General features: G+C 44.4%; 1 protein-coding gene across 4 annotated transcripts; it reads left to right on the top strand.

The window, feature by feature from the left end:
* Positions 1-1143: 1143 nt before the first annotated feature.
* Positions 1144-16319, top strand: NUDT5 (nudix hydrolase 5). 4 transcript variants are annotated; one of them, XM_078860893.1, is made up of 9 exons: positions 1148-1331; positions 4013-4079; positions 4190-4257; positions 5090-5142; positions 6256-6363; positions 7485-7580; positions 8818-8919; positions 11303-11356; positions 12175-16319. In XM_078860893.1, the coding sequence occupies exons 2-9, from the start codon at positions 4026-4028 to the stop codon at positions 12279-12281; spliced, it is 642 nt and encodes a 213-aa protein (XP_078717019.1). In that variant the 5' UTR covers positions 1148-1331; positions 4013-4025; the 3' UTR covers positions 12282-16319. The 4 variants fall into 4 exon arrangements, with proteins under 4 accessions (XP_078717022.1, XP_078717020.1, XP_078717019.1 ...); XM_078860892.1 differs by having other exon boundaries at positions 1148-1343; XM_078860896.1 differs by lacking the exon at positions 4190-4257 and having other exon boundaries at positions 1144-1331.
* The last annotated feature ends 694 nt before the right edge of the window (positions 16320-17013 follow it).

Here is a 17013-nt window from a genome sequence, read left to right as displayed (position 1 = left end):
GTTAAATACAGTCGGTGCGTGTATGTTATTATTTTAAGTTGTGTTTGGTTACATTAGACTCTCCCCCTCCCTTCTGTAAAAAAAATTTTCTCTCCGATCGGGAGTAGTCGCGGGCAGTGAGGCCAGACACCTTGTGTTCTTCCCAGGTGACTTTTAAGACGCGTGTAAAAGTAAAAAAAACACAAATGTAACAAGACGCGGATTCCCGAATGACCCGAGGAAGTTCATTCCACAATAGCGGAAACTGGCTGCGAAAAGCTTCGTCTCGTATAGAATAAAGTCCGGTCTTTGGAATCACAACGAGCGTGCCAGCAATATCTCCGTTGTCGCAGTGGAATTATAAGACGACAGCAGATCGGCGAAGTAGCCCAAATCATGAGTTTGGGTTGAGAGGCGCGCCGTGGTACAGTGAGGTAAGTGAGGTACAGTGAGGAGCTGGGGGCACGGGAAGTGACGCGGCGCATGCAGAACCCGGATGTAGCGGGTGGTGGGGGGAGGGATGAGTGGGGGTTGGAGGGGGGTTGAGGGTGGGGGGGGTTGGAGAGTGGTTGATGGTGGGGGGGGGTTGAGAGGTGGAGGATGGTGGGGGGGGTAAGAGGGTAGGGGTTGGAGGGTGGTTGAGGGTGGGGGGTTGAGGGTGGTTGATGGTGGGAGGGGGGGGTTGGAGGGGGGTGGTTGAGGGTAGGGGGTTGGAGAGTGGTTGATGGTGGGGGGGGGGTTGAGGGTGGGGGGTTGAAGGGTGGGGGGTTGGAGAGTGGTTGATGGTGGGGGGGGGTTGAGGGTGGTTGATGGTGGGGGGGGGGGTTGGAGGGTGGTTGAGGGTGGGGGGTTGGAGACTGGTTGATGGTGGGGGGGGTTGAGGGTGGATGATGGTGGGAGGGGGGGGTTGGAGGGTGGGGGGGGGGTTGGAGGGTGGGGGGGGTTGGAGGGTGGGGGGTTGGAGGGTGGTTGAGGGGGGGGGTTGAGGGTGGTTGATGATGGGGGGGGTAGCTGAGGGTGGGGGGGGTAGCTGAGGGTGGGAGGGGCAGCTGAGGGTGGGGGGTAGCTGAGGGTGGGCAGTTGAGGGTGGGGGGGTAGCTGAGGGTGGGGGGGGGCAGCTGAGGGTGGGGGGGCAGCTGAGGCCGGTGGGGGGCAGCCGAGGACGGGGGGGGGTGTTTCCGGCTCTGGCTACGTCACGTGGTGTCACAGCGCGCGCCGTGCGAGTGACCCGGCAGCAGAGGCTGACCAGTGACCCTCCTCCTCCTCCTCCACCTCCTCCTGCCGCCTTTCTGTGTTCACTCCGCGTCTACCTCGGCATCTCCACCGTCCCTCCTCGTCACAACAACAACCCCGTGAGCTGCGGCGTAAGCTACCCCCGTGTTCACGCGTTACTAATGCGATATCTGCGTGTGCGACTGCGAAGAACGTCGAGTGTGTTGTTTGTGTTCGCACTGCCCTCCTGTTATTGGGTTTACTGAGCCAAGCTAATTAACACGACGTGTTAATTAGCTTGGCTATATCACAAGCAAACATTGTGACACCGTAAGCACGGTGCGTATTCTTTGATTATGCATCGTTTAATAATCACGGATTTCAGTTGATTAGCCTGGAGGACTTAGATGGCCTATTTGGCACGAAAGTGCTGTTAATTCGAGTAATGGCTATACGCAATGTGGTCCAGATGTTTTGTGACCCCTAATTAATTGACGCCAACATCTTCCCCCCCCCCCCCCCCCCACATTTTTGCATGTTAATTTCTGTTTTAAATAAAACCTTTTTGAGAATGAATTTGATGAGGGAAGGGGGGGTCACAAGACATATGGACCACCCTGTCCTGTGGTGCTGAAACATCGAGGCAGGCGAAGTCACCCTCTTGTTATATTAATATTACTAAGCCCCACGCCACCCTTATGTGTCACGTGGAGTTATTGACACCCCAGGCTAAGGTGCAGCCCTCTCGCAATGGGTGGCTCACACCGCCCGAGGGTTCCTCCCCACTGAGAAATATCTCTGTCTGAGTGGGGAGGTCTAGAGGGTATTTGGCCTTCTCGTCCACGCTGGCCAGACGACGTCGTCTTGTAGAGGGATTATTCACATTTTACCCCACCACACGCCACATGGACATGGCGACCTGCGGCACGATTTAAGACAATCTTGATTTGAAGCTTTCGTGACTGCAAGAATCCATACTTTTTGGTTCTTACCGACGTGACTTTACCAAAATAACCAAAGATTACGACTTAAGACACTTGGCCAGGGTTTCAAAAGCCGCACCGTGACACAAAATGCTGATTTCCAGGTGAAGGGCAGTGGGCCGAAACGTCACGATGTTTACTTCACTCATTGACAGTAACCGTATTATTTGTTTGCACTTGTTAATGGACCTGTTAATTCATGTACATTATACGTTGTTGTTTCGTGTATAGGCACCTTTATACAGTTGTAATGCGTGACATTGAGTAATGTTTGGGCATGCATTGTTGCCTTTCACCACGAACCAGCTCGTGCTAATGAGAGGCGTAACCCCTCTCGTCTTGTTTTCAAATGTAAACACTCAGAATGGGGTGTTCGGGTGCAACACTGCATATTACGCCCTGATCAATGAAGCTACTACACCCAATGCAGGATCTGTGTACGTTGGGTGTAACCCGTCTTTCCCAAAGATGTGGGCATGTCGGATGTGCAACGTTCTACGTGTTGATGATTGCATCTGACAGGTGAAAGTTAGTTTTTTCAGTGGCAAAGGTATTGTTGGTTGGGCAAAGCTTTGATAGATGAACGTAAATACACGTGTGTCACGAGGGTGAAACGGATGGAAAGTTCAAATATTATTATTATTCAATGTATTTAACCACTGTCAAACCGTGTGCACATACATATATTTTGTAATACGATTTTGTTGTGTTTTCAGCGGTTTGAATGGTATCAAATCCCAAAGAAAGCACTAAAGTACATTGATATAAAATGCCAGTTACAGCTGGAACGCATTAGGGTATTCCTGCCAAATGCCACATTGACATTTTTCATGTTGACCAGTACACAGTAGAAGAGTTGCTTCACCAACCTTGCACTGGCCAGCATGGTGAAGTTTCGTGAAATCATGACCTACGTGGTTTGTGGGGGGGGGGGGCTCTCATCCAGCGTTGGAGTGACAAAAGAGGGATTTAGAATTAGATAACTTACCCCCATCAAAACCACGTTTGTATACTATGTTTACCTATGTCCTATATTGAGATACAGGACTTCCAATGTACCTGCTATTAATACAGTACAACATTGCATATCTTCCCCGCTGGAAACCGAAGTTCTGGCAGATATTTCAAAAGGTGGGATATGAGAACATCTATGGAAAATTTCAGTTACGCCACGTACAAATAGGTTACTGTACAATATTGCGAAAACTGCTTTAAACATGGGGCAGTGCTCGATGCTTTGGCAGTAAGCGAATGTTTGCGTGGTTAACAATCCATTACTGTTGGCTACGTATAGTGTGTAAGAGCAATTTGAAACATACATACATACATTCAAACTTTCTGTGAAAATCTCTATTTGAAGCTTGTGAAAAGGTCGGATTTTGTGAACGTCTGCAAAGATGACAGTTACCCCACCCACATACTGCACGAAGTGTGGGTGGCTACATGGTCAGGGTGTATTTGCAACAGTCGGATGGATACGCGGTGCACTTTATTGTAAATGGAAAATGTACGTGTATTGCAGCATTAAAGTAACCGCAGCAAGTCTTGCCTGTTTTCTGTCAGACATAGTGTCACATTCCATGGAAGTTGAATTACTTTGTTCACTGAAGATGACGATTTGCATACATTTACGTGTTTGGTGTGAGACTTCATTCAAATCAGAATATTAGACTATCCCAGGCCAACGAGTGAAACCAATAAACCTCTGGACCATAAATGTAGAGGGCCAAAATTGGAAAATGTGGCCTTTCTTGAATATTATTCAACTTTACATCAGTTGCTCAATGGCGATCACCTATGGGTATAAGATAATGACAACAGTATTTTTTAAATTTCAGTTTAAGGAAGAGAATGGAGAAAAAAGATGGTCCTCATGCTGCTAAGTCAAAGGTGGTTAAGGAAGAGGTGAGTCAGTTTCTGAATCGGTAATTCCAGCATCACAATGTTTAATTTCACAAAGGATTGCAAGAATTTTGAATGGCATCCAGAAACACCTTCCTCTAATCTCATCGTAGGCTCTCTGGACTGGAAAATGGCTTAAAGTGGAACAGACAACATACTTGGATCCAAAAGGACAAATAAGGTCTTTTTCAAAGTCTTGATTTTTGTTCTTTTACATTTATATTTTAAGAATTCCTTTGCATTACTGTAAAATAATATGGTTAATACTGGAGTTGTAGCCCAGCGGCTCACGCACGGCACTACGAACCCAGCTACTTGAGTTGGATTCCTGCCTATTGCTAACATTATTACTGTCTAAACTGGTCCTGGGCCTCTTTACCAAAACCGTACTGACTAGCGCGGTGAAGTATGGTCAAACAACCCCCATGACTGACACATGCATGGGGAGGACGTTCATCCAGCAGTGGATTGACAGTGGGCCGTAGATTAAAAAATGCTACATGAATATGTATAATCCTGGTATTATGCTCAGCACCGGTTGCTATAGTAAAAATACTATTAACCTATACAGTATCTCTTCCAATGTTATTTCCCTCTGTAGGGGCCCATTTTGGGATGAATACTTTTCTCTCTGCCTTAATGCCTATATCAGCAGCACTATGTGTGTTTAGTAAATGTGTAAAGATCCATCGATTAAAATCGATTCTTACGTTCACGATACTTACGTAGAATTGTGTGCGTAAGAATCTCTTAATACCCATCCATATATGTTGTATATGATTGGTTGACGAAGTTGCAATTGGTTCACGTAAGACCCTTTGCAGCTACTAGAAGCGCTGCATTCTCCACCGTGGCCAGTAGGTAAATTATTGTTGCATTGAATCTTGACCCCGAACATTGACAATTTCACCATATTTCAATGGGGGGAGAGTAATTTTTAATATATATGTGCACCTATTTCAGAGTCAGATATGAAATTGTACGGTGAATCTCATGAACGGGTTTCTCTGCAGGACCTGGGAGACCGTGAAAAGGACAACAAGGTTGGCGAGCTGCGGCAGTGACGGTGAGGACCGCCACTGGCGTCTCCCGTTGCGCAAAGCGTCGCCTCGTAATTAATCGTCGGCAAAAATGGCACGAGGAAAACTGACGTAGGAAAAAAAATGGCTCAGGAGAAAAGTGCAGGAAAAAATGGCACAGGTAAAAACTGAAAAAAATGTCACTATCAAACAGGACTACTTATAACTTGTTAGTACAGTGCTCACAGTTATTTTCAGATCTGAATTAAAGAGATGATTATCCCTAAACCTCGATGATTATTTGTTGTGCCATTTTTTTCTAGTTTTCACCTGTGCCGTTTTTACTCGTGACATTTTCCTGTGATGTCTTTACTGTGCCGCTTTTACCCGTGCCGTCTTTGCCGGCCACCCCTTGCAATGACATCTCACAGGGGCCCTTCCATCTTCAGTTTAACGACCTTTTCAAAGAAGAGCTGTCTGGTAATTTTAGTTAATTTTGAGCAATTACCCAAATTTGTCCTTCTAGTGGTGTTTTGTTCACTTTCAGTTCACTAATATTTCGTAACTTTGTGTTATCAGCACAAATGTCGTCAAACACGAGATAGCAAATGCTTTGTGAGTAAACACACTGTCAGATTGCAAAATACAAATACATCGTGTTCCATGTCAAAACAAATCATGAAACGCAAACACTCTGCATAGATGCACACTGACAATCTAATGTATCTCAGTTGGCATTTTCAGGGACCCTAATACATGAAAACTTTATTTTGTCAAGCAAAGATAGGATTGCTTTCAATTAGAACAGTGTGTTTTCATTGCACTGTAGACAATGATTTTGTTGGCTTAAATGCATGATAACCCAACGATAATGCCAAGTCCCTTACAACTGTTGCTCAGTATGCGAGGATGGCTGTCATGGATACTCACTTGCACTATGCATGTTGTCCGACAAAAACAACCAGTGGCCACACAGCGACAAGTCAACACCGGCACGCCCGGGGGAATTTAACAGGTTTTTGTAAAATAGGCAATGGTGAGTGCAATTGAGCCTAAAGGAAATATATATGTTTAGCTGTTGCGTTGCAGCTCATTCCACACCACCCCCACACGCCCCCCCACACAACCCCCCGCACACCCCCCCCCCCTCCCACGTACAGGTGTAACCATCATGGCCATCCTCAAGCGAACACTGCACCACGACTGCCTGCTGCTGGTGAAGCAATTCCGGCCGCCCATGGGCTGCTACACGATAGAGCTGCCCGCCGGTGAGTTAGTCGTTTGACCATGAACACCACTAATTCTAACATTTCTTCTTGCAAATTTTGAACAATTACCTGTAAATGACTTAATTGGGAAGAAAAAAACCACAGCAATATTGCCCTATTTCTGGTTGACACATGGTTTGCAAATAGGACACATTCCCATGTGCAGGTCGGCTATGCATACACCTAGAGCACCATAGGGAAAGCTGCCACCGGGGGTCCCTTTGGCAAGACTGCAGCAGGGCCTTGGAATGGTTGAGATGAGATTGAGTTACTTAGGCATTTAAGAGCCATTTAAATGCAAATCCTCAAATTCTGATCATCACCCTTTCTGTAAATGACGAGAAACCTGTTGGGCAGAAGAGTGCATGCGAGCTGGAAATAAATGGGTGATCTTGATCATTGGCCCAGTCCTCCCATCAAGCATTGCACATTTCATGACCACTACACTGCACGTGTAAGGCACTCGGGCTTGTTTAAACCATTAGTCCTAAAGAGTCAACATTGCCTGGGACAGGGGGTGCAGGGAAGAAAAATACCGATTTCTTTAAGCCTTCCCTTCCCATCCAAAAGACATTTTCCACCCTCTCCTGTGCCATCACGGGGGAGGTGCTAAGGGAGATGTGTATCTAAAGGCAGTGACAGCCTAGAAGTAACTCGTTCTCCACGTGTTGCAATCGTTTACGGTTCTAATCCAGCGACCGCCCTGATGTTTATTATTACTAACCATGATAAAACATGCCTTCTGCTTCACATTGGACATTAGAGATCCCTTGCCATAATTTGCAACATTAGGCTATTGTGTACCGTTTTTGGAGTAAAAATATGCCAAATTATAACACACATTGCACAATTGGTATTATACATAGTAATCATCCCTCCCTACTGGCAGACGTATGCCCCAGGTCACCCTTGCAAAAAATAACTATCCTGGTCTTTTGAAAATAAACTTGAAACTTTCCATCCCTTGCACCCTAGCTCTCGCTGTGTCGATGTATATCTTAGTGTTCTGGGGTTTCATGAGGGTGTGTGTACGAGTGCTGTGCTCACTCACGCAGGAAAGGAGAGTTCTGTGTTAAGACGCTGACTTGGTGTGTGCGGTGTGTATGGGATGTGCGGTGCAGGCCTGGTTGACAGCGGGGAGACGGTGCAGGAAGCTGCTCTACGGGAGCTACAGGAGGAGACCGGCTATCACGCTGAGATCACTGGCGTATCTCCAGGTCTGCATATCCGACTGGCAGCTACTTCTAAAAAGTCATTTAATTTTGCCTCCGTAAATGCAGCAAGACGTTTCAAGAATAGCTGCACGTTTTACTGGTGCAGCATTTCCACCTACTTGTTGTGTGCAGGATCAAGACACTTGCATTTGCAAGATAATTTTCAGTGGGTGACTCTCTGCATTGCAGGTCTTCAATTGAAATACACTTAGTGAAAAAAATGCTAAAACCATATTAAGAAATATTTTTTTTTTTTGGCCAAGGTGAAAACCTTTTGTAATTATGGAATGGATTTCTTCAATCAATTTGCAACTGAACAGTCGGTCAATGAATGAGTAGGGAAGCCACTCAGGAGGTTATTGCTATACAGCTGGCACCTCTGATATCTGGACTTCACGTGGAGAGTTGTTAGCTTGAACACCATCGAGTATAAAAACATTTGTCAACATGTGCGCATCGCTTTGCCTTTTTGGTAGGGCTGTACAATGCACCGCTCTCATCTGCAAAACTGAAAAACAGACTGGAGTATTTACACCATTGGAACCTCATTTGCCAGTAAAAAATATGATAATTGTTTTTTTACCCTTTTATCTGGCAAACAAAACTGACACCTTTTTTTTTTACAAGGAGTCATGTTTGCATAGACCACAATACCTGCAGTCATAATGCAAACAGAGTTATGTTTTTTTGTTTGCATTATAACTGCAGGTATTGTGGTCTATGCAAACATGACTCCTTGTAAAAAAGGTGTCAGTTTTGTTGCCAGATAAAAGGGTAAAAAAACAATTATCAGACTGGAGTATTTTTTTGAGATAGAACCTTGAAGGATGCCATATGAAAGTGATGTATGTGTGTTTAGCTGACAAGGTGTGTGCTCTGCTACCACATAATAACCAGGCATGGAAAATGAGCTGCTCCCTGCCTCCTTTGGCCACGTCTGGGTTGTACCGTATTCTCCAGGTTATAAGACATGCTTTTTTTCCTCTATTTTAAAATGTAAGTTCATAATCTAGTAGGTGTGTGTATGTGCGTGACCAGAGTTGTATAACCTTACTGACACCAGTCACGAGTTCAGAGTACATCTTACTTTCCATAGCTTCATATAACTCCGGGGTTATGGTAGTAAGTGATTGAGGCATTTTCTCAGTGCATCTAGGATGCAGTTTGTGAACGAGGCATTGGCTCTTTGCATCGGGAGTGCAGTTTGTGAATGAAGCATTGCCATTGTCCTGCAATGCAGTTCTGTGCCTCGACCCGGGCATTTCCAACTGCACCGAGCTGCTCGTCTCTGCCGTCATCAACGGGGACGACCCTGAAAACCGGAGGCCTCAACAGGAGCTTGGTGAGTCGTCCCCACCGCTCGCTCCTTATTTTTTCACAAGCACGGTTAATCCGCAAGCTGGATAACACTGGTCAACAAAAAAAAAATATCATTTTATGTAGATATACACATTTATTTCATATTTTATCTTCTGCAGTTTCTAATTGAAAATACAATATTTGATATCTCAAAAACCTGATGTGATGGACAAAAACTGATGGCAGATTTGCAATCAGCACCCCAAAATTACCTTGAAACCGTTGGAATACCTTATGCCAGAAAAAGTGTGTTGACCAGTGTAATCCATCCATGGATGATCGGAAGTTGACTGTAACTTGTTGTTGATGAATGTTAAGGTAAACGTTGATTATGAGTAAATAAATAAATCGTTATATTGATTTACTCGGGAAAACAGTAGTTAACTGTATCTGAAGACTCATTCTTATTGGGATGTTTGGAAAATATATGGTCCAGAAGTGTATTTATTATTTGAGGAAATTGGAGTAGAGAGAAAATCCACCAATGAGAGAGGATAACATTCAAAGATCCAGACACATGGGTTCATGAACCCACTTGCTCTACTGCAATCTTCTGGCCACCTTGCAGCTCAGCACATTTCACAAGCCAGTGTGATTCACCAAACCTTGCGTTCAAAATGCTGGATCACAGGCGTGTCTCACCACGCCTAGTTGATGATTTTAATGGCTGATTGAAGTAGTGATGACGATGTTAACATGGATTCTGGTGGAACGATAGTGATAGCAGTCAGGGCTGTCCATAGGTTCCTGGAGGTCTGGGGGCTAGAGGCTGAGGGCAGAATGCCACTTGAAACCCCCTCATTCCTTTAAAACGAAAATGCAGGTCTGTTGTGGCACCCTCTTTTGTGTTAGGCTCAGGGCGAATTGTCACTTTTGCTTTACCCTCTGGGCATCCTGGAGATGCTCATCATAATGCATCTTGGTCCGAGTAATGATAATGTTGTATTTTTATTTGGTGCCTTACACTACATTTTAGTGAGAGCTCAATGAAATTATTAATCTCTCACAAGGGAGACTTTGCTGACTGATCAAGTCGAGAGACTATTTTGTAAGATACATGGGGAAAACATTTCTTCATTTTTTTTGCCCTGCAATTGTATCCTGATTGTGCTCTTGGCATCATGCCACGGGAAGAAAAATCAATTTGGAACGCTCAGAGATCAGCGCATCACCCCATATGAGAACACGGTCCAATGAAGATCTCACAACACACTGCTTATAAAATCTGTTACCTCGAAGCCATGATAGGGGGCAGCACTTTGCCATTCGTGTGCTATAGACAGAGTTGTTCATCGCATTGCAATCAGACCGATACTCTTTAATTCTCAGAGCTGAAATATAGGCAAATTCAGTGCAAATCTCAATAATGTTTTTGTTGTGCAGTCATTTGTGACTGGGTTGAGACAATCTCACTATCCCCATACAACATGAGTTGAATCTTGGGCAGCCATCCATACTCAAATCCACGATCTCATCGGTGCCAGCTCAACTCTGACCTGAGCCACCTGGCTAAGTTGGGGCAATCTTTAAAGTATTGCATTTGAGATATGGCTTTAGTACACATCTGTCCACTCCTAACAATGAGGATGTCACAGGGTATTTTCCATCCACTTTTAAGCAGATGGTGCACTTTGATAACGAATATAGCTGGAGGACAGGGACATTTTGACATGTACAACCATTTTGTCAATCCACTCCTGGATGAGCCCCCCCACCCCATGCCACGTGGGTCATGGGGATTATTTGACTATACTTTACCATGCTGGTCAGTGGAGCTTTCTGAAGGCAGGGAGCATGTACAAGGAAGCATAGTATGGTACATTAATGGACTTTGCTGTTCTGCCCTTTAAACATCCTCTGTAATGTAACTTTCTTTCCTTCTTTTTCAGATGAAGGAGGTATGTGTCCTTCATTACCCAATACCTATTGCAAACTAAGTATTTTAATATTTCCACTAAATATATTTAACATAGCCTAATAAAACTACAAATCTACCAGGCACAGACTTCGAAGCGTCGGAAAAATGATACAATCGAGTGTTGATAAACGTCATTGTTGTATAAATCCCCGATATACACGGAGGTTTGCCAAACAAGACATTCAACCCAGAGTTAAGTTGAGAAGCTTGTGCACGTAGGCCTGTTTTTACGAGGCTCCATTTCATACTCTTCATTATTTATTGAAAAAATATATAAAATACAGGAGCTCACACTGTGTATTGTTCAGGTATAATAAGGCAGCAGCTTCATCACTGTCACTAGTCACGTTTTCTCACCAATTCGTTTATACTACGGACGGTTAATTGGTAACAGTGAAACAATGCTACTGGTGTGTTCTTTATCCGTTTGTCCTTTCTGTTTTCCCAGAATTTATTGAGGTTCTGTTGGTGCCAGTCAATGAGCTTCTGCAAAAGCTGACAGGTGAGTGTGTGTTTATGCTGGGGGTAATTATTTATATGCTCAGAGCCTCAAAATATGCTTTCTCCCCTTTTTCAACTCACGCGTCTATCTGCCAGTGCAATAATGCCCTGTCTGCCAGTGCGTTGCAAAGTGCGCAGTTATTCAGGAAGGAAGTAGAGGCATTGGCTTGGAGTTTTTGCTCCTGTTTTATTAATGGCAAGTGCATGAGTTACTGGAGATTTTCTCTGGCAGAGAGTGAACTATGCAATTAAGACTGTTGCTGCTTACATTTTTAAAGTAGATGTTGAGAGTGGTTTTAACCCTTTTTACGCTGTTCGTAATAGAGTGTATCGCCCATTGTTTAATTGACTTTTAGGTGACAGCCTCCTCATGCCGTGTTGGTCTTGGGGGTTGTTTTACCATACTTAACCATGCCAGGCAGTGTGGCTTTGTGAAGTGGGGGAGGGTGGTCAGGACCGGTCCAGATAACGCTCATCTGGCTTTAGTCGTGGATGGAAGCTAACTCTGGTTGCCAAGTTCAAAGTGCTGTGGGCCAACCACCTCTGCCACAACACATCTCGAACGTGCACTGTTCTGCGACATTTCTGAATGGATTAATCCCATAACACTCTAGCACAATTGGAATACATTGTGAGGGGGGTGGGGAGGGAAGTCTGGCACTTACCTAAACCTAGACAACAGTTAACGATCACACTGACCCAGCCCCAACATTAATTATAGCAATCCTCCACAGCAAAACATAAACCTGGGCAGTGAGAGACTGCTAATAATGTTCCTAAAGGTACAATGCCTGCCTCGTTCCTGGTTCCTCCACGCAGAGATGTCCAACAAGGGGATGGTGATCGATGCCCAGGTCCATATCTACGCAATGGCTCTCGCCCAAGCAACGGCCAAGCCCAACCTGCTGCCACTGCTCAAGGCATAGGACATCGAAAACAGGGAATACCATCTGACCGACCAGATGGGGACACCAAAAATACCATGCGGCAAACACCTACCAGATCGCGTGGGATTTTTACACAATGCGACGCCATGCCAAGGCTGTCGTGAAAGTAGAGTGGGTGTGTGTGTGCGTGTGTACGCGTCTTTGTTTGGGGAGCGGTACTGCAGGGGTTAGCGTACTGCACTACGAAATTTGGCAACCTAGGGGCCCTCTTCTAAGTCGACTCAGCCTGAAATGGGTACCTGGTGCAGTGTGTAAACATCACTGCTAGGAAGACAACGGTGGCCGGACGTGATGCTAGCCTTGTTAGCCATGCCTGCCTTCATAGATAGTCGTTCGCAGCACTTGCCCCAACAGCCTGTGAAGGCTATAGGGGGAATAATTCCTTGTTATGTGGTAGTATAGTAATTTGCGCATTGCGCTATGAACCTGGTAACCTTAGTTTGGTTTCCGGCAGCAACTAACATCAGTGGTGATTATCTGAACCGGTCCTGAGCCTCAAAGTGGACGCAACAGTAAATGAGTACCATGTGCGACGTGTAAAAATCAGCACTGGGGAGACAAAGGCAGCTGGGTGTGGTGCTGGCCACGCAACCACCCTCTCCTGTGCTGTGCCAGCCTTTATTAGGTGATAGCTAACAGTACTTGCCCCAACAGCCTGTGTGGGCTCTATGGGGGACCTTTGTATGTGTGCTTTGGTTGGTTGGTTCCTTTTAAGTGTGGTGATTTCAAAATAGTCTTTGTCCTTTCGTCACCTATACCTCACCTCTTCTTTTCCAGTAGACTGAGGTTTAGCTACGAATTCCCATGGTGCTTGCTTTCTTGGCTACATGAGCTGGTGATGTCCTATTTATTGATCTGATCAAGGGGCACCAGACTCATGGTTGGATATTTGAGATCTTGTATAGCAGAGCATAGCTTTTATTTGGACATCTTCATGATGCCTTTGCCAAAAATAGTCACATCTTGTCTTGAGCTAATTAGCAATACCCAGAGTGCAAATCCAATTTTTTTTTTCTTACATTCCATTTTTATTTTGTTTATTCCCTTACTGATTCTCAAGGTTTTCAGCAGGGTCCTGCATTGGGATGTTTGGCCAATTTTTCAATTAATAATTAATCAGTGTCACGTGGGAGGAAACCAGATTATCTGTAGAAAACCCAGGCATGCCAGGAGGTAACACTCCCAGCTTCTCAGCAATGGATTCAAGACTCCAGTAATGTATTCAAGAATCCATTGCTGACCTCCCATCTTACACGACCTCACCGTGATCCATAACTAGTGGTGAAAATTTCACCATTGCTGTTGTCGGAGCCCCAACATCTGAGTAATGCGTCCACTGTTGACTTTCTTACAAATGGTTCATCGGCCTGTCTATCGTTTTGACGATGACATCTGTGAATGCTTGGTGTGCCAGTGTGAGGCTTTCTCCAGATTCGGGGGATAGAAAGCCTCTTGTATAGATTGATAGGTCATGGTGGAATGGTGATCATTGTTAGGGCCGATTACAACAAAAAATCCCAATGGAATAACAGTGGCTGAGCAACATTGCAGGAACCTTGAGTGGGATTTTAACTCTTGACTTTGTCACCTTGAATATTTTGTCTTGAGGTGCTCCTGAGTGAGTTACCCCATCGTGATTTCTCAATTGTCACAAAATAATACTAAAGTCTATTTTTTAAAACTCCGATGGGATTTTTTAACAGGCAACATTCGTCACTAACGCTGCCCTTAAAGAGGAAAAAATATATAATCGGCGACGTTACGTAGAAGGTCCATTGCTCAAAAACGTCGCCTATTATAATGTCCTTGTGGTCCATGGCGGTGTTATTGACAGACGTGTTGAGATTTTGTTATTTGTGCTCGTGCACCGCTTTCAACAGTGCATCACAACAAATGTATGGATTTTAAGACCAGTGCACTGTATTAACGTTGTCTTAGCTTGCACATCCAAATAAATGTCAATGTCTTCACTGTTAAGGAACACAAAGCAAAGTGGTGTAGAATTGATTTTAGATTTAAATTACGGAAAACAATTGTCGTATAACTTGTTTTTATTTGTATCAAATTTACATTATATACAAGAAATACATCTGAAAACAGTGTTGGAAACAGATACTTGCATTACCTGTAGCCTCGTGTGAGATTGTGAATGTTTTTTCATTTGCCTCCACCCGCGCTTGAGCGACTGCCGGGTGTAATGCAGTGCGGCAGCAGTGATGCTCCAACGAGGGTCAATTCACACCTTCCAGCAGCCGAAAGTGCAGCCGTAGAATTTATGTACAGTACAGTATTACAATAACGACCTCGGAAACGAGCATACATTCTCATGTGTTTTTGCGAGCTTCACAGCCAAATTAGAACAGTTTCGCCAACACGGCAAACATTGCTCATTTCGTAGAAGCACATCGTTAGCCGTGAGTGCAATTATGTTTCTTGCAAATTGGTTCGGCCTGGTGTCAAACAGAAGGTTTCATTGGAAGGCAGTGCAAAGGCACTTACAGTGGCCGTGAAACCGGTGACAATAATGACTAGTTTTGTATCGATATGCGCCCTCAGTCATCTGGATGTTGATGAGAATTGCACACCTAACGATGGATCGATTCCATTTTTACACTCGTATGATACCTCTGTCAAATCACCCGCGCGATAACTGATTATGTAAGTCATGAAAAGTGTGCGATCATAGGCACATGCGTTACACAAAATTACAAATGAGTAGTGAACTTGTAATCATGAGATTAAATCAATCTTTTGTATCTTATTGCAACTCGAATAAAAATCTTAACGGTGATACCGATCCATCAAATCACTGTGGGGGGGGGGACAGGGAGTGCATTGTGTCATGCATAACGAAACTCAAGTTAGAAATGTTCTGTCAAGCTTGTACAAACAGTAAGCACATAGCACCTAAGCACATCTCCGTTCAGAGAATGGCTCAAATACCAAACGTATCTGCCCGTATTGTAAAGCAAACACAAATATCCCCGTTGATTTGAATAGATGCATGCACGTGCAGTAATTCGCCTAGGTTACATTGATATAAATATAAACAGGTGAATGTTCCTATATCTAAAATCATTCTGCAACAGAAAAACGTTTCGTAGAAGCAAACACCGGCACATTGTGACTCCAGTTGAAGAAGGTAATCAGCCCTGCCTTCGATTCAGTTGGGCGAGTGGCAGGCAGGTGGGTGAACAACTGGAATTCATTCCAATCCTAATTAGGTTTTTTTATTCTGCACTGATGCTACCCCACTGCCTGTCTGGCAAACCAGTCATGCAGGGAATCTGCACATATTGCATTGATTGACCTTAGGTGCACGGATGGGAGTCAATTACACTACATTCCAAGTATTCCATCATACCACTGCGTAGGTTTTTTGTGGTTGTGCCTGTGTTGTTCGGCATATCTACTTAAAAGTGCTGGGGGCTCCTTCCAATGCCAAATTGGGTTCCACACATCAGGGAGTTAGCCATTCCATCATAACGCACCTTAAAAATGAACTCAAACCCCGAGTAACCAGCTGTCACTGCACACCTTCAAGTTTAATTCCAATGTAGCAAATAAAAACATGATCTTACCTTAGTTATCTTTCTCTGCCGAGCTGTTATGGTCTCGGCATTGCTACACATCACTAGCCATGATTAATCCACTGCTGAATGTAGGCCTCCCCAAGCCGTTGCCACCTCATGGTTTCCGTGATGTAACAATCCCATCTCGCGAGCACCTGCACACAAGTGGATTTCATTGCTTTGTGTGGATTTCATTGCTCCATCTCCTTTGTGGGTGGACTCTGGAACGTGTTCCATTTCTTGGCTGCCTCTCCACAAACTAGACAGCGAAACATTTATTTGGATAAAAAACATGATGTAATTAGATTTTAAATATATTGGATTTTAACTATATATTGGATTACATTGCAGGATCATGTGAGATGGCCGCAGCTTGAGGAGGCCTTCATTCCAGTGAAATGACGGGATGCCAATGTAATTTAAAAAATGCCAATACATTCTCATTTATTTCCAAACACGGGACATTTACTTGCAAAATATTTTCATGTAATGGCAAAAATGTTTGACGTAAGTTTAATCATAAATGAAAACACATCGCTATGCTTGTGTATTTGAAAAAAAGAAGTTTATTGCACCATTAATAAATCAGTAAAAATGTATGTTGTGTTAATTGCTTTTAGACATTGCAAGTCCATGCATCCGAGACATGACCCATACAAGCAGTCGAACTCCAGCACTTGCTCCCCAACCAAGAGTGCAGCAAACAAACAGGATTATAAAAATGCACCCGGCCACGAGCATTCAAACGTTCAAGGTCCGGTTGTGATGAATTTCACAATTCCCGGCACCATTACATCAACCATTGTTGGCAGACGTTCCCGTAAAGCTTCTAAAAACACATTGTGCCACGCACAGCATAACTTAAAATATGCATACAAAAAAGTGGTACATATGGCATTCTTGTATACATTGCACAACTATGACATCTCCAAACAGTTACCAAGTGGATTAAAATAGGTCTGGGTGGGACCGTTTGGATATTTCCACCTCCAATACAGCTGCTCAGCAGGGAAGTGGGTGGCCGAATCCCTGCCTCCTGCCAGTGGCACGAGCAAGGCCGCTGCGTTACACCAAAGCCACATCGAACGCAAGCTCGTTTGAAAAAGGTGCAGCCCTGCAAAGTCTTGCTCATGCCACTG

The sequence above is a fragment of the Lampetra fluviatilis genome, chromosome 11 (assembly GCF_964198595.1).
Source record: "Lampetra fluviatilis chromosome 11, kcLamFluv1.1, whole genome shotgun sequence".
Lineage (NCBI taxonomy): Eukaryota > Metazoa > Chordata > Hyperoartia > Petromyzontiformes > Petromyzontidae > Lampetra > Lampetra fluviatilis.
This window is presented reverse-complemented; position numbering and strand designations above follow the sequence as displayed.